Raw genomic sequence first — 24275 nt, 5'->3', positions numbered from 1 at the left:
TGGTCACCTCAAAGAACTCTATCAGGCTTGTTAGACATGATCTGCCCTTCACAAAGCCATGCTGACTGTCCCTGATCAGCGCAAACATGAGAAAATCTGCAGATGCTGGAATTCCAAGCAACACACATAAAAGTTGCTGGTGAACGCAACAGACCAGGCAGCATCTCTACGAAGAGGTACAGTCAACGTTTCGGGCCGAGACCCTTCGTCAGGACTAACTGAAAGAAGAGCTAGTAAGAGATTTGAAAGTGGGAGGGGGAGGGGGAGATCTGAAATGATAGAAGACAGGAGGTGGAGGGATGGAGCCAAGAGCTGGACGGTTGATTGGCAAAAAGGATATGAGAGGATCGTGGGACAGGAGGCCTAGGGAGAAAGAGAAGGGGGAAGGGGAAGCCCAGAGGATGGGCAAGGGGTCTAGTGAGAGGGACAGAGGGAGAAAAAGGAGAGAGAGAAAAAGAATGTGTGTAAATAAATAACGGATGGGGTACGAGGGGGAGGTGGGGCATTAGCAGAAGTTAGAGAAGTCAATGTTCATGCCATCAGGTTGGAGGCTACCCAGACGGAATATAAGGTGTTGTTCCTCCAACCTGACTGTGGCCGCACATTTTAATTCCACGTTCCATTCCCATTCTGATGTGTCTATCCACGGCCTCCTCTACTGTCAAGATGAAGCCATACTCAGGTTGGAGGAACAACACCTTATATTCCGTCTGGGTAGCCTCCAACCTGATGGCATGAACATTGACTTCTCTAACTTCTGCTAATGCCCCACCTCCCCCTCGTACCCCATCCGTTATATTTATTTATTTATTTATTTATATATTTATATATATATTCTTTTTCTGTCTCTCCTTTTTCTCCCTCTGTCCCTCTCACTATACTCCTTGCCTATCCTCTGGGCTTCACACCTCCCCCTTTTCTTTCTCCCTAGGCCTCCTGTCCCATGATCCTCTCATAACCCTTTTGCCAATCAACTGTCCAGCTCTTGGCTCCATCCCTCCTCTTCCTGTCTTCTATCATTTCGGATCTCCCCTTCCCCCTCCCACATTCATTCGCTTATGAGCTCTTCTTTCAGTTAGTCCTGACGATGGATCTCGGCCCAAAATGTCCACTGTACCTCTTCCTAGAGATGCTGCCTAGCTTGCTGTGTTCACCAGCAACTTTTATGTGTGTCCCTGATCAGACCACGATTCTCTAAATGCCCATAGATCCTATCTCTAAGAATCTTTTCCAACAGCTTTCCCACCACAGACGTAAGGCTCACTGGTCTATAGTTACCCGGACTATCCCTACTACCTTTTTTGAACAAGGGGACAACATTCACCTTCCTCCAATCCTCCGGTACCATTCCCGTGGACAACGAGGACATAAAGATTCTCGCCAAAGGCTCAGCAATCTCTTCCCTCGCCTCATGGAGCAGCCTGGGGAATATTCCATCAGGCCCCGGGGACTTGTCTGTCCTAATGTATTTTAACAACTCCAACACCTCATCTCCCTTAATACCAACATACTCCAGAACATCAACCTCATTCCTATTGTTCTCACTGTCATCAAGTTCCCTCTCATTGGTGAATACCGAAGAGAAGTATTCATTGAGGACCTCGCTCACTTCCACAGCCTCCAGGCACATCTTCCCACTTTTATCTCTAATCAGTCCTACCTTCACTCCTGTCATCCTTTTGTTCTTCACATAATTGAAGAATACCTTGGGGTTTTCCTTTACCCTACTCGCCAAAGCCTTCTCATGCCCCCTTCTTGCTCTCCTCAGCCCCTTCTTAAGCTCCTTTCTTGCTACCCTATATTCCTCAATAGACCCATCTGATCCTTGCTTCCTAAACCTCATATATGCTGCCTTCTTCCACCTGATTAGATTCTCCACCTCACTTGTCATCCATGGTTCCTTCGCCCTACCGTTCTTTATCTTCCTCACCGGGACAAATTTATCCCTAACATCCTGCAAGAGATCCCTAAACATCAACCACGTGTCCAAAGTACATTTCCCTGCAAAAACATCCTCCCAATTCACACCCGCAAGTTCTAGCCTTATAGCCTCATCATTTGCCCTTGCCAATTAAAAATTTTCCTGCCCTCTGTGATTCTGTCCTTTTCCATTATAATGTCAAAGGCCAGGGAGCGGTGGTCACTGTCCCCCAGATGCTCACCCACAGAGATCTGTGACCTGACCCGGTTTGTTACCTAATACTTGATCTAGTGCGGCATTCCCCCAGTCAGCCTGTCAACATACAGTGACAGGAATCTGTCCTGGACACACTTTACAAACTCTGCCTCGTCTAAACCCTTGGAACTAATCAGGTGCCAATCAATATTAGGGAAGTTAAAGTCACCCATGATATAACTCTGTTATTTTTGCACCTTTCCAAAATCTGCCTCCCAAACTGTTCCTCGGTATCTCTGTTGCTACCAGGGGGCCTATAGAATACCCCCAATAGAGTAACTGCTCCCTTCCTGTTCCTGACTTCTACCCATACTGACTCAAAAGAAGATCCTGCTACATTACCCACCCTTCTTGTAGCTGTAATAGTATCCCTGACTAGTAATGCCACCCCTCCTCCCCTTTTCCCCCCTCTCTATCCCTTTTATCACAGGACACTTCACAATGACCAATTAATCTACTAACCCAAACATCTTTGGACTGTGGGAGGAAACCGGAGCACCCGGAGGAAACCCACGTTGTTACAGGGAGAACCTGCAAACTCCATTTGGAATTAAACCTGGGTTGCAGATACTGTAAAGTGTTGTACCAACCACTACACTACTCTGCCACCCCTAATGATTATGGTTATGAAAGCAAGTTTGTGTTTTGGAAGTTTGTGAAGTGCAGGAGGGAGAGAAGAACTTGGAGCAACGGTCTTTTTGTAGGGATTTCTGATATCTCTATTTCTTCATCCACTATCCCTTTGAATGCTGCAGCTATTATCATATCGGAGCACATTTCAAGCTTACGGTCAAAGAGAGTTTCAGAAGGTGTAGCGTACCTGAATAAAGTATTGCTACTCTCAACAATCCTGTCCAGGTTTGTTTCTGCATAGAGTGATCAAGGCACGAAAGGACTGAGAGCACATCTTTCTCACGGCTAGGGTTGTTAACTTGCTGATAATCAGTTTAGAATGGGAGTCACCTTGCACATTTGGTGAGTAAGAGATGTGCCAGATGAAGTAAGTATTAACAGTTGAAATGAGCTTATTCTCACTCCTCTCACCAAAAGAGTTATAAATTTTGGCATAAGAATTTCTTGCTTGCTGTTTAGTCATCCCACACAATGGGGGAGGTTGAGACATCAGTCTAGTGTGGACTGATCTAGGTGATGTTGACTATATTTTGTTGTACACAATCATTGTGCTTATGCTTTGAGTTTGTGTTCCTGTGGAATGGAGAAGATGGTAAGGTTATTCCCTTTGGTTAACTTTCCTCCTGTCCCACTTGTCCAACTCAATCATTTTGCTGCACAAAGCACATTCTTCAATGAGTAAAGCCTATGTACAGGAGGATTTGAATTCCAGTATGGGATACGCTTACAGAAGAAGAAAAAAATTGGGGAAAAATGCTAGCTCCAGATTTTTGTTTACATGACTTGGGTTTAGAGGGAGTGCCAGGCAAACTCTCACCTCCAGTTGCTGCTGCTCATATGTTCCAGACATGCTTCAGAGTCACCGAGCAATTGCTAGTGCGCTTGCATGAGCTGCGTTTGAAAACATTGCAGCAGTCAACCTCGGGTAACACACAATCCAACTCAGCCCCATGGCCAACATAGTCCAGATGCTGAGTTTGAATGTTTAAAAAAAAGTTGCAACTAATTGTTAACATAATGACTGTTGGGGAGAGACTGAGTTGGCTGAGGAGTTGACTGGAGATCTTTTTTTCTCCCTTGCCTCTATCTAAAGTCTGCAGTTAATTGGAGAAGGGGTCAAGTTGTCACCTCTGTTTGAGAGATTATTCAGTGCATTAACCTCAATGTAATCTACTCATGTGGTTCTTGTGTAATTGTTTTTTTCCTTCATTTTTCCTTCACTCTAAGCTTGTGGTTGAACGCTTGTGCTGATGTACAAAAAAACCCTTTTTAAAAAAATCTGGCTGAGGATCTTGGCCAGGAAATGTGTTTTGTCAATGAGGAAACATTTAAACTGAAAATGTGGGTGAATTACTTAAACAATTAGCTCCAATAGCAGGTTCCCCTTGGCGCTATTAACTCTACTCCAAGGTCAATTAGGAGCTATCGCACAAAATGGGAAAGGCAATTGCCTGTTGGGAAAGGGTGTGCAGGAAGCTGAGTCTTGCTATGTTGCAGGATGTGAAATACTAGAAAAACAAGCTTCTTGGACACAGTACAAGAGGATGTTGATGGAAGTACTCTGCATACAAGAGCACACACTGTTGCAGAACTTGAGCTGCTGTGCTGAAAGTGGCTCATTATTGCAGACTGTATTCAACTAAGTGGTACTGCACACTTTCAGAGTTAAATTGCACTTTTCGAAGGAGTTTATGGCTTTGGAGTGGAAAAAAGAATGGGTCACATGGTGAAGGTCCAAATGTTGTTTCATCAGGATTACACTGAATTAATATTTGAAACAAGCTTTTCATTTGGACGTGTGTGTTGCTGGCACAACTGGTGTTGAGAACCCATTGCTAATTGCACTGAAACGGATGGAGCACTGCTGCAGTCTTTGGGGTGAAGAAAATCCCACTGTCAGGTAAAGTGGGAGCTCTAGGATTTGTAATGTAATTTAGCGATACAGCACAGTCACGGGCCTTTCTGGGCCACCCAATTACAGCCATGGGACCTGTTAACCCATATGCCTTTGAGAAAGTGGAAGGAAACTGGGAGAGGACAGAAAACTCCTTATGGACAGCAGCGGGAATTGAACCCGGATTGCTGGTACTGTGATAGCACTCTGCTAACTACGATATGACAGTGCCGCTCCAGCTGCAGTCAATAAATACTCATTGCCAGCCAGAATGGTGTGTGTTCAGGAGGTGATGGGCGTTCCCCAAGCTTGCTGCTCTTTTTAAAATTTCAAAAATAAGTTTCATTCATAAAAGTAATGTACATTAAAGATTAACCACAGTGTGCAGGCTGGTGGCATAGTGGTATCAGTAGCATATTTAAAAGCAAGTGGTCCCGGGTTCAAATCCGGCCGGCTCCTTGCACGCTTTTCATCCGTGCTGAATTGAGGGTCGAACTAGCAACTCGGCCTCGTGAAAAAACAGACAAAATCGCTAAAGAATCAGCAAGGTTGCCACCTGATATACAGTGAGGTCTGGAAAGGAGTAGCACAATTTAACCACAGGACCAAACTCTTCACATGTGCAGTACCATTTAGTCAATGCATTCAGTAAAGTTGAAACATGTTTGTTTTTTACTTCACACCATTGTCACGCATGTAGCTCCTTGGGTAACACCCACTTCTGTTATTTGAGGGGTTCCCCACTGGACTTGGCCCCTCAATGTCCAGTGGCAGTGGGATCCTCAACTGTGAGCCTTCCCTTCTGCACTAGCTTCAGGGCATCCCTCAGTCCCTGACGGACTGTCACGTTGCCTTTATCAGAGGTGGGAGCTGTCAGTAAAGAAGGTGCTGTTGATATTTCAGCAAATTGCACCTAGTGTGGAACTTGTAAAGCTTCTGACTCTACTCCCATTAAGGAGGACAAAGCAGCCTGCTGGATTTGACACCCCATTCACCACACTTCATTTACCCTGTCATTCCACTGTTCCCACAACACATCGACTTACTTTCAAGGACTCTTCATCTCATGTACTCAATATTTATTGCTTACATTATTATTATTTATTTTTGTATTTGCACACTGAACACCAAAGTTATTGAGGTCTTTCATTGATTCTATTACGCTTATTGGCTTTACTGAGTATGTTTGCAAGAAAGTGAATCACGGGGTTGTATATGGTGACATACAAGTACTTAGATAATAAATTTACTTTGAACGTTAACCATACGATCTCCTCATTCCTGGCTGAAGAATGTAATCATCAGGCTTTTCGAGCATCCCCAAACTCCTAAACCTGTGACTTCACACAAGAAGGGCAAAGGATTCTGTTCCAAGTCACTATAACTGACTTGGAAAAATATTGTTTTTTTTTTATCATCACAAATTCTGGAAATCTCTAATCAACGGCATTGTGAAAATGTGTTCCTGAGAAGGAGAGCAGTGGTTTCAGAATTTGCTTCATTATCACCTCTTCAAGGACTGTCTTGCTGGTGCCGCTCACATACTGGAAAAAAGATGTGTTGAATATTTTGTAGGTGGTACAACCTGCTATCTTCTTGTGCCCGAGATGGAGTTAATGCTAAGGTGGTGAATGAGTTGCCAAACAAGACAGCATTCAGTTCTAGATGATTTCAGTTTCAGTATTGTTGGAGCTGCTTTTGTTCAGGAAAGTTTGGAGCATTCTGCCACACTCCTGGCTTGTGTCTCATCGATGGTAGAAAGGCTTCAGAGAGTTGAGGGGTGAGTCACAGCACAGGATACTCAATCCTTGAACTGATTTTGTGGCCATAGTATTTATAGAGGTAAATTGCAGGATCTAGTGTTCTGGCACATCAGTAAAATTGCAATACAAAACTTTAGAAGAGAAATGAGGTCACCACACTTTTGAGGTTGATTCAGAGTTTCTATCTTACCACATGCTGAAATACTTGAAGATTGAATGGCTGAGGTGAAAACCATATCTCACAGTAGCCATCTCAACAAACTGTTTTCCCAATAACTACTTATTTGATTTCCAAGAAAGTCATTGACTGTTAGAGTCAATTCCTGTTTGGGTTAACAAAATTTTCTCACACAAATTTATATTCTCTATTTCATGTTTTGTAATTGTGTATAATCACAGATTGTGTGAAACAGCTGTAAGCAGTGCTTATATTGGAAGACTAGATTATCAGCTTCATTAATAATATGGCAATGCCATCTGAAAATAATTGCTTCCCGTACTCAATTCATTCGGGATCCATTTTGAGGGCAGCAGTGAGAATGACATTGAATGTTGCTTTGAGAGCATCTTTGCTTGAAATCATGTGAGGATTATTAATGAAAGCAATGGCTTATGTGGAAGGGTGAAAGTTTGAAAGAGCCTCGTTTTGGAAGCTCAGGGCACCATTTTTAGCCTCAAAAGGAACATACAAGAATATTAAGTAGGAGCATGAGTAGGCCACTCAGCTTCTCAAGCTGGCTCTATCATTTAATACTGTAGGTTTTCACAAATACAACAATGTGAGGCATTTCATGTTTAAGGAAAAACAGTAGCAATTAATTTATTGTACTCCAAACACTGAACACAAAAAGCATTGTAACAGAATTTCATGTAATACGTCATCACGTCTGACCAGCCTCTTAAAGTGACCCCCCAACTCAATGTTGATGATTGTGAATTATGCTCATTCCTACCAATTAATTACCCTGCAATATGATCAGAGCTGATTTGCTCCAAGCCTCAAACCTGTGATGGTCCCACAAGTCTCCAGTTCTCAAAATTATCAAAAATATATCTACTCCCTTGAGTACTTCGTGATCTACTCTCCAAGTTCTGTCAGTTAGAAAATACTAGAGATTCAACAAGACAAAACTCTTCTACACTAATTGTCTATGACTTCCCCTTGTGTTATAACTGTTTCTTTCTTTAAGACTCTGCCACAGAAGAGTGCCTCAGTATCCACCCTGACATTCCCCGGCTGGATCTTAAAGAACACCACTTCTCTTTCAGCACTAAAAATGTGACTGTATTCGTCATTTGTCACCTCTCAACCAGGAATTGGCCAACTTGTGGACTTGCTGATGTTTTACTTTGTCCTTTGCTAATTGTATATAGTGTAGACTCACAAACACCCTATGTAATTGTGACAATAATTCTCTTTCTAAGCTCCAGCCCTCTTGCAGTAAAGACCAGGGAGACATTTGGAGATGTATGAGGTTACGGATGATGGAATCTGGAGCAAAAGACAATCTGACGGGCAGCATCTGCCGTGGCATGGAAAGGAATTGTCAATGTTTTAGGTTGAGAACCTGCATCAGTTTATATGAATGTTGCTTTAAAGAAACATTGAAATTTATGGCACAGGAAGGGAGCATTCTGGCTAGAAGTTGAACTTTTTAAAGTTCTGTCCACTTCTCAGCTCTTAGTTTGATACAGGATCTCAACCTGAAATGTATACAAAAAGTCTTCCTCCCACAACATCCTTCCCCCAGATGCTGCTTGATCTGCTGAGCTCCTCCATGGTTTGCTTCTTTGTTCACTCTAATATGACATCTGCCTTCCTGCCCATTTGCTGTATCTGACTGCTGATGTGTGTGCATGTCAGTGGCCTGTGCCTTATATTGATGAAGCAATTTTTCTCTCGTAGGATTCAATGGAAAAGACTGTGAGATAAACATTGATGACTGCCCTGACCATCGATGTGAGAATGGAGGTACCTGTGTGGATGGAGTGAACACCTACAACTGCCGATGCACACCTGAGTGGACAGGTATTTGAAGCAATTGGCTGCATTGACCTGAAATAAAAGGAAGGAGGAAGGTCAGATTGGGACATGCAATAGTTCATGTATCTGTTGTGATTCTGCCAGCAGGTGGTTCCAAACTGATGAGTTAATGAGCTCTCAAACTGCATATCTTCAGGAAATAATTTACTTTTGAAGTGTCACTTTTTTTTTCTCGTGCAGTTGGCGGGACCAAAGTCCCACTACTGCAGCAAGAGTTGAGTCTATTTCTGCTACTGTAGGAATGTTGGATAAGATATGAAGAACTGGAAAATCAGCTGGTTGCTGTTAAGATGGTGCTGGTGAAGCATGGTGACAACTTGCAAACAAGAAAAAACTATAAATTACTGTATTCACACAAGATGAAATCTGCAGACGTTGGAAAACCAAGCAACACACACACAATGCTGGAGGGACTCAGCAGGCCAGGCAGTATCTCTGGAAAAGAGTGCAGCCGGCGTTTCGGGCTGAGACTCTTCATCAGTACTGGGAAAAGATGAGGAGTCAGAGTAAGAAAGTGGGGGGGGGAAGGGAGGAAGAAGCACAGATGATAGGTGTATCTGGGAGGATGAGGGATGAAGTGAAGAGCTGGGAAGTTGATTGGTGAAAGAGATACAGGGCTGGAGAAGGGGAAGTCTGATAGGTGAAGACAGGAATGAAAAGGAGGAGGAGCACCAGAGGGAGGTGGGGTAATGGACAGGTAAGGAGATGGGGTGAGAGGGGAATGATGAAGGGGGGGGGTCATTACTGAAAGTTGGAGAATCTATGCCCTGGACTGACATGTCGGAATGGGAAGCGGAATTAAAACGGGTGGCCACTGGGTGATCCCACTTCTTCTGGTGGAGGGAATGTAGGCGCTCCAACCTGCATCAGGATTCACCAAAAAACAGGAGGCTGCACTGGGAACATCGGATACAGACTCACAGGTGAAGTGTCACCTCACCTGGAAGGACTGTTTGGGGTTTTGAATGGTAGTGAGGAAGGAGGTGTAGAGGCAGGTATGGCACTTGTTCCGTTTGCAAGGAAAAGTGCCGGGAGGGACGAATGGACAAAGAGTCGCATAGGGAATGATCCCTGTGGAAAGTGGGGCGGGGGGGGTGGGGGAGGGAAAGATGTGCTTGGTGGTGAGATTCCGTTGGAGGTGGTGGAAGTTGTGGAGAATTATGTGCTGGACGCAGAGGCTGGTGGGGTGGGAGGTGAGCTCAAAGGGAGCCCTATCCTGTTGGGTGGCAGGAGGATGGGGTGAGGGTAGACGTGTGCAAAATGGAGGAGATGCGGTTGAGGGCAGTGTTGATGGGTGGAGGAAAGGAAGTCCCTTTCTTTGAAGATGGAGGACATCTCATTAGTTCTGGAATGAAAAACCTCGTCCTCAGACCAGATGCAGCAGAGTCAGAGGAATTGAGAGAAAAGGATGGTATCTTTACAAGTAGTAAGGTGGGAAGAGGTATAGTCCAAGTTGCTCTGAGATTCAGTGGATTTATAATAGACTTAAGTAGATAAGCTATCTCCAGAGATAGAGACAGTGAGATCGAGAAAGGGGAGGGACGTGTTGGAAATAGACCAGGCAGGGTAGAAGTTGAAGGTAAATTTGCTGAAGTTGACGAGCTCCGCATGAGTGCAGGAAGCAGCACCAATGCAATCGTTGATGTAGCCTAGGAGAAGTTGGGGAGTGATACCAGTGTTGGCTTGGAACACACAGTTGACAAACAGGCAGGCATAGCTGGGACTCATGCGAGTCCCCTTAGCTGCACCTTTTGTTCGAAGGAAATGGGAGGAGCCGAAGGAGAAATTATCAAGAGTGAGGGGAACTGGTCAGGTCTGGTGACCAGAAAGAAACGGAGCTTTGACGCCTTCCTGGTGGGGGGATGGAGGTGTAGGGACTGGACATGCATAGTAAAAGTAAGATGATGGGGGCCAGGAACTTGAAATCATTGAGAAGATCAGGAGCATGTGAAGTGTGATGCATGTGGGTAGGAAGGGACTGAACCGGAAGGGATAAAGCTAAGTCAAGGTAAGCAGATACAAGTTCAGCGGCGCAGGAACAAGCTGAAATAATGGACAAGCGGGTTTGTGGATTTTGGGTAGGAGGTAGAAATGGGAGTTGCAGGGTGCAGGAACTGAGGTTGGTGGCGGTGGACGGGAGATCCCCAGAGTCAGTAAGGTGATGGTGTGGGAGGCAATGGCCTGGTGTTCCTCAGTGAGGTCCTGTTCGAGGGGTAAGAGGAGGTGTCTGAGAGTTGGTGCTGGGCTTCAGCAAAGTAGGGGTCAGTATGCCAGACTACTACAGCACCCTCCTCCTCTGCGGGTTTGATGGTGAGGTTAGGATTGGTGTGGAGAGGGTGGAGAGCAGAGCATTCGGAATGCGTGAGATTGGAATTGGAGAAAGGAGTGGTCACAAGCAAGAGAAAATCTGCAGATGCTGGAAATCCAAGCAACACACAAAATGCTGGAGGAACTCACTAGGCCAGGCAGCTTCTATAGAAAAGAATAAACGGTTGATATTTCAGGCCAGAACCCTACATCTTGGCTCCAAATGTCGACTGTTTACTTTTTTCCATAGATGCTGCCTGGCCTGCTGAGTTCCTCCAGCATTTTGTGTGTCGCTTGGATTTCCAGCATCTACAGATTTTCTCGTTTGTGGAATCCACTGCCTTGCCTTCATCAATTTCCATCAAATTCCTCGCTACCCTTCTCATTTATAAGATTGTCTACTATTCTTTTGACCTCTAGAGAAAATAAATTTAACTTCATTTTTTAGTTATTTGTGGTGGGGCACTCATTCTACCCATCCACACCTTTTTAAACTTCTCCTGCACTTTTCAGTGCCTATGCAAGACTGTGGTATATTTCTGCAGTGCTTTTACCAGTATTATATGTTCCTCTTGGTTCCAACCAACATTAGTGATCACTATTTACTAGTTAAGAGCACTTCTATCAAGGTAAGTCGAAGCAAGGAGCAGTGAAGGTCAAGTCTTGAACTTCTGCCTCTCCCTTTCGGCCAATGGAATGTACAGTTCTTCATCAGTATTTCCTGTTCTGTGATTCCGACTAACAAAATGAAGATATTCTTTTGAAAGTGTTACTTGTTCCTTCAACTCTTTTTCTTTGTGTAATACTGTTTGTGCAGAGGGAAGTTGGTGACAAGTGGCTGGCAGATGCTGCTTAGATCTGAGGGGGTGGTGGGTGAACTTGAGGGTGGGGAGCAAGAGAGAAATGTTTTAAATTAGGTCGGTGAACAGGATATTGGAATAAATTGAAAGCAGAACGAGGGAAGGCACAGTGAACAAAGGAGTTTTTGGATTTCGTCCCTTTGGCAGTGCCTGTAGCTTTTCAGTTGGAATGCATTCAGGGTAAGTGAGCAATATATGAGGTTGTGGAATTGATTTGGTCTGGTTCCAGGGACTGAGCTCCTGAGATTGATACTGTACAGTACTAATTTGCTTGCAGGTGGGGTGGGAGGAGGCTTCAATTTGCCTCTGCAAGTCACTTGGCCAGTGCAAGTCAAGTGCAAATGCTTATTTTAAATGCATATCAAGGCTAGTTCCATATACTGCTGTCTAGCAGTAATAGATGTGATGTGAGAGGGAGGGTCATGGCTTCTACCCAGTGTTCCGTGGTAAACTTCCTATTGTGGCAAAAGTGATTTCTCTTCTCTTTTTCCTCACACCCGTCATCACATATAATATTGCAAAGAATTATGCAGAATAGTAGAACAGAATAGAACAGACAGCAGATGCGGGATTCTAGCACAGCAAACAATCCACTTGTGAGACTTGGGTCGAACATGATTTGTGGAGATTGGGGAAGGGGAAGAAGGAATTGACAGCATTTCATCTTGAATCTGTCTTGGAACAATTGAAAATACATTGTAATTTAACTTTTTGTGGGTCCCTAGTGTTGCTTGACCAGCCAATTGTTTGGCGTAAATATTATCAGAAGCTTGTCGTGGTCCAACCAAGTAGATGCCATGGCCAAGAAAGCTCACCAGCTCCTCTACTTCCTCAGAAGGCCAAGGAAATTCACCTTGCTCCTGTTTGCCTTCCCCACTGTTTTGCTGATGCACCATGGAAAGTATGCTATCCGGATTCAACACAGTTTGCTATGAGACCTGCCCCGCCTGAGGGTGTAAGAAATTGCAGGGAGTTGTAGACACAGCTCAGTCCAGAATGAAAACTTGACACCCTCTCCCCCATTGACCCTCTCTATATTTGCAGTTGCCTCCAGTGGGCAGCCAGCGTAATCAAAAACCTCTTCCACCCCAGTCGTTCTTGTTCTTCCCCTTCCCCTTAAGAACACGCACCACCAGCCTCGAGGACTGCTCCTATCCCACTGGTATCAGACTCTTGTATAGACCTCTGGTATGATGGAGATAAACATTTGAACTCATCATGGTTCAGCGCTTCACTTTCTCTGTAACTTTTGTCATTGTAACAATTCTGCAATCTGCTATTGGGTTTCCCTTTGTACTACATTGATGTGCTTGTGTTTGAATGATCTGTGTGGATCGTATGCAAAACCATTTTCTCTGTACCTTGGTATGCGTGATAATAAGCCAATCACCAGTTGTTGCTTCATACAGTGCAGAAACAGGCCCTACAGTCTACCGTATCCACAAGCCCCAATCCACAGTAATCTTACTTTTTTTTTAGATTATGAAGACATACAGTCCTCTTTTATTGTCATTTAGTAATGCATGCATTAAGAAATGATACAATATTTCCTCCGGTGTGATATCACAAAACACAGGACAAACCAAGACTGAAAAAACTAACAAAACCACATAATTATAACATATAGTTACAACAGTGCAACAATACCATAACTTGATGAAGAAGTCCATGAGCACAGTAAAAAGTTCAAAGTCTCTCAAATGTCCCACATCTCACGCAGACGGGAGAAGGAAGAAAAACTCTCCCTGCCATGCCTGACCACGGTCCGACTCTGAGTTATCCGAAAACTTCGAACTCTGATCAGCTCTCCGACACCGAGTACTGAGTGCCATCTCTGTCCAAACGATTTGACCTCAATCTCGGTCGCCAACAGCAGGCAAAGCTGGGGATTTTGAGGCCTTCCCTCCGGAAGATTCCCGACCGCGCAGTAACAACAGCAGCGAACTGGCGTTTCAGAAATTTCTGCAGATGTTTCTCTGTACTTTCACGTCCGTCTCCATTAAATCAGAATTGTCCATGGCCCCTATTTAACGGATATGATACCATTTTTCACCGGAGGGCTGCGCACACGTGGTGCGCTGCTCTCTCTCCTCTCGCCGTCTTTCCTCTTCTTTCTCAATCAGCTCCCCTACACAACCACACATTAGGAGTAATGTACAGTAGCCAGTACACCTACCGGCTACCAAATCTTTGGCATATTGGAGAAAACCCGTGCAGTCACAAGAACTTGCAAACTCCACACCGGCAGTGACCAAGGTCGGGATTGAACCTACCTGGGTCCGAGGAGCCATGAGGCAGCTATGCTGAACCTCTGTGCCATTTTGCTTCCTAGAGTTAGGATACTTGAAATGAGAAACCTACGTGTGTGTCTCTGTCTCTGTCTCTGTCTCTCTCTTTCTCTCCTCCCCCCCCCCCACTGCAAGCCTCTTGTCACTCTTATCCTTCTTGTTGACCTATCAGCATTTTGCTTTTATTCCTTTCTCCCAGCTCTGCTTATCAGGTGTCTTTTTAAATCCATTTTGTTAATCATCTCAATCACTTAAAATGACAGCATTGAGTAAATTCCCACCATTCTGGGTAAAGGTGTTTTTCCTTTTGGACGCTATCACCCCATTCCATCAATGTGAAAGCACTTCCTTTCCAGCCATATGGTGGATAGAACAGTGGACAGCATGGTGAACTGTGTTGTAATCCCAAAAACCTGATGTATTCCTCAGTGATGCTCAATGATTTTGATAAAGTGCCATTTGGATTGTATGATACATGGCTGAACTATTCATCACTTCCACTATCTAGGTCAGTTTTGTACAGAGGATGTAGATGAGTGTCAACTGCAGCCAAATGCCTGTCAGAATGGAGGAACCTGCTCCAATGCCAGTGGAGGGTATCGGTGTGTCTGTGTCAACGGCTGGAGTGGTGACGACTGCAGTGAGAACATTGACGATTGTGCTGGTGCCACCTGCATGAATGGTGCCACCTGCCATGACCGAGTGGCATCATTCGTATGTGAATGCCCTGTTGGCAAAGCTGGTAAGTCCGGCGATTTTTTTCTCAACGAACGTGAACGTTTCTAAATATCGGGTTGAACTGAGGTGGCTTTGAATAATGTTGAGGTAAAAGGTCATTAATGTAACTTCTACCTCCTCTGGTTTCTGAGGTTCGACTGGACTTGGTTTGCCTGAAACAGCTGCATTTAAAGCACAGTGTGCTGAGCCAGAGGCCTGTTGAGTTTGTTATTTTAAAGGTGGATTTCTGCCTTGAGTCAGTGCTTGTCAGTTTTGATTCAGAATATTGACAAAGTCTGTCAACAGCTTCTTAAAGTTGCAGCACTAATTACAGACTTTCAGGAGGAGAGAAATGCACAGCACAAGTGTGATTTAGAAATCTGAGCCAGCATGATTTGCTTTAAAATCATTGTTAGATTCTGCAAGACATCCCTCATTGATTTAAAATGCCTTTCTGAGTTGTTCAATGCCCATTACAGCCTTATAGTGAAAGATAAATAAAAGTTCCAACAAGATGAAATAATTCTTCCACACAAGGCATGATCAGGTAGTGTTGGTTGAAACAAAATCCATGAAAAGTTAATTATCAGTGCATGTAGTATGGAATAGGCTTGTTGTTATCACTTCTCTTAACACTACTGATGTTTCTGAACATCTGTTCTGACAACTGGTCCACGAGGGAAGCTATCTGCATTTGTTCTGCTTTCTGTTATTGCTTTTCCCTTCTTACTGTTTCAATGCACTAACTAATGAAATGATCTGTGTAAATGTAATGCAAAACTAAGCCTTCACAGTACCTCGTGTGACAATAATTAACCTATTTAACTTAAATTTATCATCTTATCATCTTACTGCTGCAACCTGATGCCCATGGTGTCTCTATTCAGCAAGTCAGTAGCAGCTGGATATGATGGGCTTTTTTGCCTGCCCAGCAGAGAGATTTTTTTTTGCTAATCATTGTCATTTTTATCTTCCCTTTTTAAAAAAAAAAAATGCATATTTTTCATTTCCTTTTTTAAGGAAGTCTATTTTGCTGTTTCGTTTTTGTGCATTGAGGTAAGTCATGTTGTTACTAAAGTGAATATTTTCTGCTTGTTCCTTAAATATATATTTTTTAGCCCATCTCAAAAAGCACTTTCATTTCATCTTTCTGGTTGGTTTCAAATCAATGTTGTGAAAATGAAAGATTCATGCTTCTGTAACTCTGTTCCCATTGAAGATATATATGCACATCAGCCAAATGAATCTACCTGTTCACTTACAATGTCTAAATTCGTCCAAGGTCATCTCAGAGCAAGAACAGCCATAATACCCTCCCATGGTAATCTCCAAACAGCTGCAACTGTTATTCCCATGGTATGAGATGCCCTTGGATCTCTGTCAGAACTGAGGATACTCACAGAACTGTTTGGTTGGAAAGAGTGTTTTGCTGCCCACCTCTTTCCCCATCACTCCTCCCAACCTTGCAGCTTGTCTCCCTCTTTTGCCTCAGCTCTTCCACCCTCCTAGCACGTTCTGCCCCAGCAGATGCCCCTTCGTTCTGCTTCCCAAACAGGCCCTGACTACTCTAGCACACTTTCTGGCCTTGGTGCTCGTTATATACAAAACCAATCTGGTATAACTCTAAACCTTCATTTCTCAAAATGAAAACCTCTAACCTTGTTGCTGTTGACTGATAAAACTTTTGATAATGCACTCAAAACTGTAACTTGGAAAAAATTCAGACTTTTTTTCCAGTTTGGAAGAATGTTTGTGAAATTAGAAGCTACAGTATCCCAACAAAAATATCCATTGTATGTCCAGGCGCAGTTAAAAACATTGCTTAATGCCTATAGATTATATTTCATGTGGTGAAGTGTGTGCGGTATTGAGGGAAAGTTGTCCAAGGAGTTGTCTGTTTATTGGGTTTGTGCCCTGAATTCAAACAAACCATGTTAAGTTGTAAAAAGACCTTCTTGTCCCATGGGTGAGGCTTAATGAAATGTTGAATTGTGGGCAGTATTTGTTAATAACAACTGTAGATCTTTAAAATCTGCCGTAACTATGAATGTGTTTTATATTTGGCCTTCAGTGTAAACTTTAATGTTCAACTGGCAGTGTGACTGATCTTTGCCTGCTGCTTAACAGTTAATTGCAAAATGCTGTTGCTCGCAAGCCAGCATTGTCCATTGTCCTGCACAAGAGTGGCTATCTGACAAATGCCTGCTGATCCCCTTTACTGAGAAAGGGACCATACATTTTTGTTCTGTATTTGTATTTCTATTCTGTTCATATAGCAATAATTTCCATTGAAATAATATCTTTTTAATGCAGGAAAAATATCTCCAAGTGCTTCACTGGAGTGAGATGAACCGGAGAACTGAGGTAGACAACCAAGAGCTTGGCTGAAGGGAGAGGTTTGAAAGTTTTAATGAGAGGAGGAAAGGGAAGGACAGGAAGGTTCAAGAGGGAATTTAAAGAGCTCAGGCTCTTGGTGCTGAATTACACAGCTGTCATTGGTGGAGCTTAGAAATATGAAAGAGGCCAGAGTTTGAGGACAGGTTGATGATGACAGAGGTATGCCCATGAGGGGATTTGAGCACCATGTTAAGAATTTCAATACTGAAGAAGTGGTTTGTTGACAGTAAGCATGGGTCAGCAGTTGTAGGAGAGTGGGTGAACAGGACTTGGTAAGAATTAATACACAGTCTACAGTATTTTAAGTGATCCAGAATACACTGTGCAGATACAACAAAGGCATGGAGAACTTCAGCAGCAGTTGAAATAAGGCAGAATTGGAGCCAACCAGTATTAGAGGAGGTTGTTTTGTGTTAGTGACGGTGCAGGTTGAAGATCAATTATTTTCAAATATGATAACGTTTGTAAACTGTCTAGTTCATTTTTTGGAGCTGTACTAGGTTTGAAGTTGGTGGATGGAGAGTATGATAGAGATGATGGCTTTGATTTTAAATTTCTGCAAAGGAAATCATATAAACCTGGATCTTGCGGTCAGGCAGTTCATAGGTGGCGGAGGGGTGGTTCATGTTAAGTATATGTGGGTGTCAGTGGTGTCCATGTGGTTCAGGGGTAATGCGTTGTACCCAGGTGCAGGCATGTTGATCAGAAGTAGGGAGAGACCAGGATCTAGTTCTGGAGATTGCAAGGACCAAATGCAGGCTTGGGGACTGAAGTGATTACAGGTAAAACTGGCAAAATAAAAACAGGGCTGGCTCATTAGGTCCCACAAAGCAGAGTGGTGCAAAGGCTTCGGAAGAGGATACTGTGGTCGACTCTGTCAATTGGCAGCCAGGTAAAGCAGAGAGTGGTACAGAGGCTTTGGAAGAGGATAGTGTAGTTGTTTTTTTTTCCAGCAGCAGCCAGGTAACGCAGGAGAAAGCTGAATGCTTGCTCGCACATCTGGATGACATATTGACTTGCAAAGCAGAGCCATTTTCACAATCCCTTTCTGTATGCTTGATGTAACTGATCTCATCCTGTTGTCTCTCTGGGAAGACTTTGAAAGAAGATGTGAAGGAGTTAAGTTTATAACAACTGTTGTATCCTAGTGATTCTGTTCTCTCCACCGTCTTATTGAGCTCCTACAGCTGGGTTCAGTCATTCTTTCCTGCTGCTTCTCTTAGTGTTGTCAAAACTGAGTGTTTGCAATTACTTTAACAGCTAAACAAAAGGCTATTAAAGAGAATTAAAAGTGCCACAGGATGAAGATTTAATTGTTCTTAGAATCATACAGGCAAATAAGGGCACATGGGTTCTTTATCAGGGTTGCAAATCTAACAATTATTATTCTTACATGATAGCATAGACTCTTGCTGTGTGTTCAGAAACATTTGGTCAAGATGTTGAATGCAACAACTACTTATATTTGTGTAGCATTTTTAACATTATAAAGCACCAAAAAACACTTGAAAATAATTTTTTTTTAAAGTGCAGATACTGGATATCTGGGATGAGATAATGCTGCGGTCACCCAGCAGGTCAGGCAGCATCTGTGGAAAGAGAAGCATTTAGCAGTTTATGTTGAAGACCATTCATTTTGACAGAGCCCTCAAACTGAAACATTAACAGTTGTTTTCCCCTGACCCACATACTACCTGGCCTGAGTATATCGACCATTTTATATTTTTGTATCTGAATGCACTTTATGGAACAATGAAACAATAATTAACACAGGTGAGGTTTTGACTTTTGCACAAAACTGATAGAAAATTTATTGGAGATAGATGTGATGAATTTTAGACGGGATGTCAGAAGGTTAAGGTCTAGATCACTGCCAGTCTTCTCTGCAGGAAGTCCCTTGGAATCGAGGCTGATTTGTTCCCACTCCAGGTCTTTGGGTTTGGGGTATCTGAGGAGGCCAATGTGGATCCTTTAAATTCTTCCTAGGGTGGAGCAGGAGATGCTTGGTGTACAGTTGAGGACAGGCAGGTAATTTAGGAAGTGTTTTTCCCTTTCCCTGGGCTGTTGTACTCCTGACGAAAGTATTGAGTGGCATCTGGATGTGCCTCCATTCTGAGTTGCTATGAGTCACATACACCTGTGAGATTGGAACAGTGAGCCAGGCACAAAGTGTTGATCTTCAAACCCTCCTGCCTTCAGATGGCCAAAAGTTGTGTTTATGTACTGGAAAAGGTGATAAACGTTGTCAATGCCTGCCATTGCAAGTAGACCACTCTTAAGGGATTAGAGAATATGTTTCCCACCTTTCGTTAATGGACCTTTGTTGTCAAAGTGGGAAAATTGTTTTGCAAGCATTAGTGTGTAATTCATTTTTTAAGTATGTTTGTGGACAACTCGATGACATGGCCTCCAAATATGCAGATGCACAAGCACCTGTGACTAGTTTGACAATGCAACCTTTGTTCTTGAATGCAAGATTTCCATTCATCCTGAAGACGAGTTCTACTCCAGTTGGAAGTGAGCCTGGAGGTGAGGTGAAGTATTACAGTTGGAAAGATTGAGAAAAACTTTGGATTGCTGACTCATGCTTAGTACTGGTCTGTACTGAGATCAGGTCTCTTGTGGACCTTTTTTGCTATGATCTTTGTTTACATGACACTGAAGTAGAAGTGGGATGGACTTCTGATGACAATCACATTTGAGAAGCAATTGTCAGAAGCTGTTGTGAGGATGGAAAAGGTCGCATACAGTGGTTGGTTGGTACCACCACTTCATTTCTCTTGAAGTTGACCTGATGAAATTTCCAATAGTGGGAGAGTCTGCTATCAGAGGGACAACCTCAGAACAGTAGGATGTCTCTTTAGAACAGAGTTGAGGAGTAATTTGTGCAGTTGGGGGGTGGTGAATCTGTGGAATTCATTGCCACAGATGGGTGTGGAGACCAAGTCATTGGGAATATTTACAGTGGAGATTGATATGCTCTTCATTAGTAACTGTGTTGGAGTTTAAGGGGAGATGGCAGGAGAATGGAGTTGAGAGGGGAAAATAAATCAGCTATGATGGAATGGCAGAGCAGTGTTATGGGCTGAATAGCCTAATTCTGCTCTGATGTCTTCTAAAGATCCTGTAATCTTGACTGATGGACTTGTGCTGACACCTGGAAAGAAGCATTTTTATCAGTGGGATGAGGTGGTTGTGAAGGAACTAAGTATAGATTTTCCTTGTGGTAGGCAGCAAGGGTTAGCCTTCCGATTAGAACATGGCAACCTTGAGGTCCTTCTTCCCAAAAATCATGTATGACAAAATTGACTGCATTTTCTCTCTGCCAGACTTTAGAGTTTTAGCCATAATCCCATGGCCTCTTTATCTGGAATGGTGGTGTGGCTGCACCAGATGCTTTCCTGTAGGATTGAATCAAGAACATTAGTATCATGGCCAAACCATATGGAGGTGGTTTTCCCCAAAGTATTCCTTCTGGTGGGCATTGATTCCTCGCTTTGAACTCTCAGCAATGTGTTTTCTTCGGTGTTGGGCTATGGGTGGCCGATACGGTGTTGAAGATTCCTCAGACATTACTGGTATCAGTGAGTTCCTGGATCACCTGCACACTGTTTCCATTGGCCATCTGTTTTTCAGGCCATGTGTTTTATGATGGATCTCAGTCTTCAGATCCCTGCAGGGTTTCTTCTTTTCCTTCCATGTATGGTAGAGTTTTCAATCCAAGAATCTCCTGAGTATTCTTCTCAAATGAATCCTAGTGCTTTCTGGTGGTGAACCCAAGATTCTTTAGACTTCAGGGCATTGTAGACTCAGAAGGACTTCTGGTGGTTGGAGGTGATCAGGTTGTCTGTTCTTGTAGAATAGCTACTTTTCGGGACAGTGCTTCTTAAAAAATTTTCACCACGTGTATGCTGCTGCCGATTTTCATTGAAATAATGCTCTGCAAAGTTGAGGAAAAGATCAGTCAAAGCACAAGTAAAATCTACAAATAAGTCCTTGTGCAGGTACATGTATGACTGAGGCAGTTATTTTTAGAGGGAGTTATGATACCCAATGTGAGGCCCCTTGACTCTCTCAAATAATCTTGTGGTTGGAAGTGTTTGATGTTAGTTAGCTCCTGGTTTTAAAAATAATTTTGTCTTTTCTCTATGCTTTTGTATTTGGTTACAAGCTCTTTGGTAGGAGTGGTGGACCACAGTTGGTTTGCTTTCCTTCCTGTCCAAATGCATTCAATGTCATGACCTCAAGGCTAGAGTCAAAATAAATACCCTTCTTTTTTAAAAAAAAACTCCTCCTCCTGATAGGAATAGTGGAGAGAGAGAAATTGTGATAGATGAAGTTGTTTAAAACAGATTACCAACTGGAATCTTTTTGCACTAATTGGAGTGTGAATGGGAAGTGTTCTTAATTCTATAAAACTTACTGCTCTCCAGAAATTGCAGAAGTAGTAGGCTTTTTCCTGTATATGCTTGGTAATGAGTGGTTCTTTATTTTTAGGTATCTTCTGTCAGGTGGATGATGCGTGTGTTAGTAACCCTTGTCACGAAGGAGCCACATGTGAAACCAACCCTCTCAAAAGCAGTTTCTTTTGCAGTTGCCCTCTTGGGTACAAAGGCACGGTCTGTGATAAGGATATCAATGAATGTTCTCTGGGTAAGCAGTCACATCATCTCATTGTCACATAACATATTGTGTTCCACAGATTACCAACAAAGGTGGTTTCTTTTCATTCATTCTTGGGAATATGGGTATCATGGGTAAGCCTGCCTTTTTGTCTTCACCCCAACCCGGTTTGTCCTCCTGAAGTCACGTGGCAAAAGCACTTCCACATTGGAAGTAAGGAGGAAGTCTGGGATAATGATCCCATGATGAAGGGGAACATTGGATGATACATCAGTCTTTTGTGTTTCTCTGTGTTAGAGGAAGATGTCCTCAATGGCCAAGATGAAATCACTAGGACCCCTTTAAGGTTGAGAGGGAGGAAAACATTCCTGTCAGTCATCCAGTTCAAAGAACAATGCAGGTGCTTTATTTAACTCTGTCTAGTTTCCAACTCAGAGTTTGTTATTAACTAATTATGCTGAGGTTGGTGGGGTTGGCAGGCGGGTGGAGGTCACACTACTGTAATTGAGTGCAATTCTGTTGGCTTAATGAGCTGTATGTTGCTGGTCACTTCCTCCAGGTTCTTTCAAGACAGTTTTGAGAATTCTGCGGGTGTGACCTCCCATTCCTTTTTATTTCCCTGCCTCAACCCATGTGCCAAACAAAACTTCCTGCATTGGAAGAATAATATGAGCTGGAATCTGTTAAAACTCAGGGGAAGATGGTCTGTTTGATGGTTGGTGTTGCTGGCAAATGCTGCCAGGAGATTTAAATATTGAGCGAGAGCAATAACTTTTGAAAAGGGAGTGTATGTTTTGGTAGAGGACAAAAATGTTAAAAATGGTGCTTCTTGCATCAGTCATTGTTGCCGCTGCTCAAAGCTCATGATGCATTCAGCCTTGTTTCACACCATGTCTCTGTTTGTAGGGGGCAATCCTTGTGAACATGGAGGGAAGTGTGTAAATACCAAAGGCTCATTCCGCTGCGAGTGTGCTGTGGGTTATTCTGGACCACGCTGCGAAATGGACATCAACGAGTGCCTTGCCATGCCCTGCCTGAATGATGCTACCTGCTTGGACCAGATCGGTGAATTCAAGTGCATTTGTATGCCAGGTGAGGATTGGTGGGACAGAGGCCCAGCAAACAGGCTCTATGTTGCAATTACCAGATAATAATTGCTGCTAATAATTGAGTCGCTCTCTAATCAGGGTCATGGAATCGTACAGCAGGAGAATATAATTTCAACCCATTGAGTTTGTCTTGACCATTGTGTACCTGCTTACACTGATCTTTTCTATGTTTCTATCTCACATTAATCCCATTTTATGCTCCCGGTACTTCCCTCTACTCCCCCCAACAGTCACCAGCGCACCAGGAGCAATTCAGAATGGCAAGGCAACTTAACAACCCATACATGTGTGAGGAGACTGAAGCATTGAGGGGGAAACCCACACAGTCCCAAGGAGAAACTGAAGATGCCACACAGTCAGCACAGGAGGTCTGGCTTGCACCAGGGTGTCTGGAACTGTGAGGTAGCACCTCTGCTCACTGCACCACAGTTGTGTCCCTATAATTGAACATCTCCATTCTCTCCTCAACAAATACTGCCTCGATGTAAGGAAAACTCCCAAAAATAAATGAACAAAATGGCAGATTGTCAATCCAGCCCAAGTTGATGTGTGGGTTGGTGGAATTGTTGTTTTTTAAATGAGTATATAACAATTAATTCAGTAATTTTTGAGTACATTATTAGACTAACTCAACTTTAATATGTTTGAATCTCTGCATCTTACTATAAAGTTAAATGGCAAGTTAAATAGTCATGAGGCATAAATTGCAGTAATTCAGCTGTATCAGATTGCAATGACATTGTCAGTTATGCAGATTATCATGGAGAAACCAAGAAAGACAAGTATGTCCACAGACTGAAGCCAATTTAGGCTGTTCTAATAATATAGGTATTCTGGACATTGAATAGAACCGGGTTTATTATCACTGGCATGTGTTGTGAAATTTGCTAACTTAGCAGCAGCAGTTCAATGCAATATAGAAAGAAAAATATATAAGTAATCAATTACAGTAAATATATATGTGTGTGTATATGTGTAATATATATATTAAATCAGAAATAATATATATTAAAGCAAGTGAGGTAGTATTTATGGGTTCAATGTCCATTTAGGAATCGGATGGCAGAGGGGAAGAAGCTGTTTCTGAATCACTGAGTGTGATTCAGTGATCACACTCAGTGACGGCAACAATAAACAGAGGACATGTCCTGGGTGAGGGGGGTGTCCTTTATAATGGACATCGCCTTTCTGAGACACCGTGCCCAGAAGATATTTTGGATACTATGGAGGCTAGTACCCAAGATGGCTAATTCTACAACTTTCTGTAACTTTCAGTCTTGTTCAGTAGCACCCCTTCTTCCCCCACCCCTCCCACCTCCATACCATACCAGACAGGGATGCATCCTGTCAGAATGCTCTCCACGGTACGTCTGTAGAATGTTTTCGAGTGTTTTAGGTGACAAACCAAATCTCTTCAAACTCCCAATGAAATATAGCTGCTGTCCTGTCTTCTTTATAGCTGCA

General features: G+C 43.1%; 1 protein-coding gene across 1 annotated transcript in view; it reads left to right on the top strand.

The window, feature by feature from the left end:
- LOC140206132 (uncharacterized) overlaps positions 1-24275 on the top strand; it is a 189587-nt gene that overhangs the window by 99750 nt on the left and 65562 nt on the right. The window contains exons 5-8 of the mRNA XM_072274341.1: positions 8373-8495; positions 14474-14707; positions 21577-21732; positions 22609-22794. Of these exons, the coding sequence (XP_072130442.1) occupies positions 8373-8495; positions 14474-14707; positions 21577-21732; positions 22609-22794 (699 nt within the window). The remainder of the gene's footprint in view (positions 1-8372; positions 8496-14473; positions 14708-21576; positions 21733-22608; positions 22795-24275) is intronic.

Source organism: Mobula birostris, chromosome 12 (assembly GCF_030028105.1).
Source record: "Mobula birostris isolate sMobBir1 chromosome 12, sMobBir1.hap1, whole genome shotgun sequence".
Taxonomy (NCBI): domain Eukaryota; kingdom Metazoa; phylum Chordata; class Chondrichthyes; order Myliobatiformes; family Myliobatidae; genus Mobula; species Mobula birostris.
Note: the sequence above shows the minus strand (reverse complement) of the source record. Positions and strands in the feature narration are given on the sequence as shown.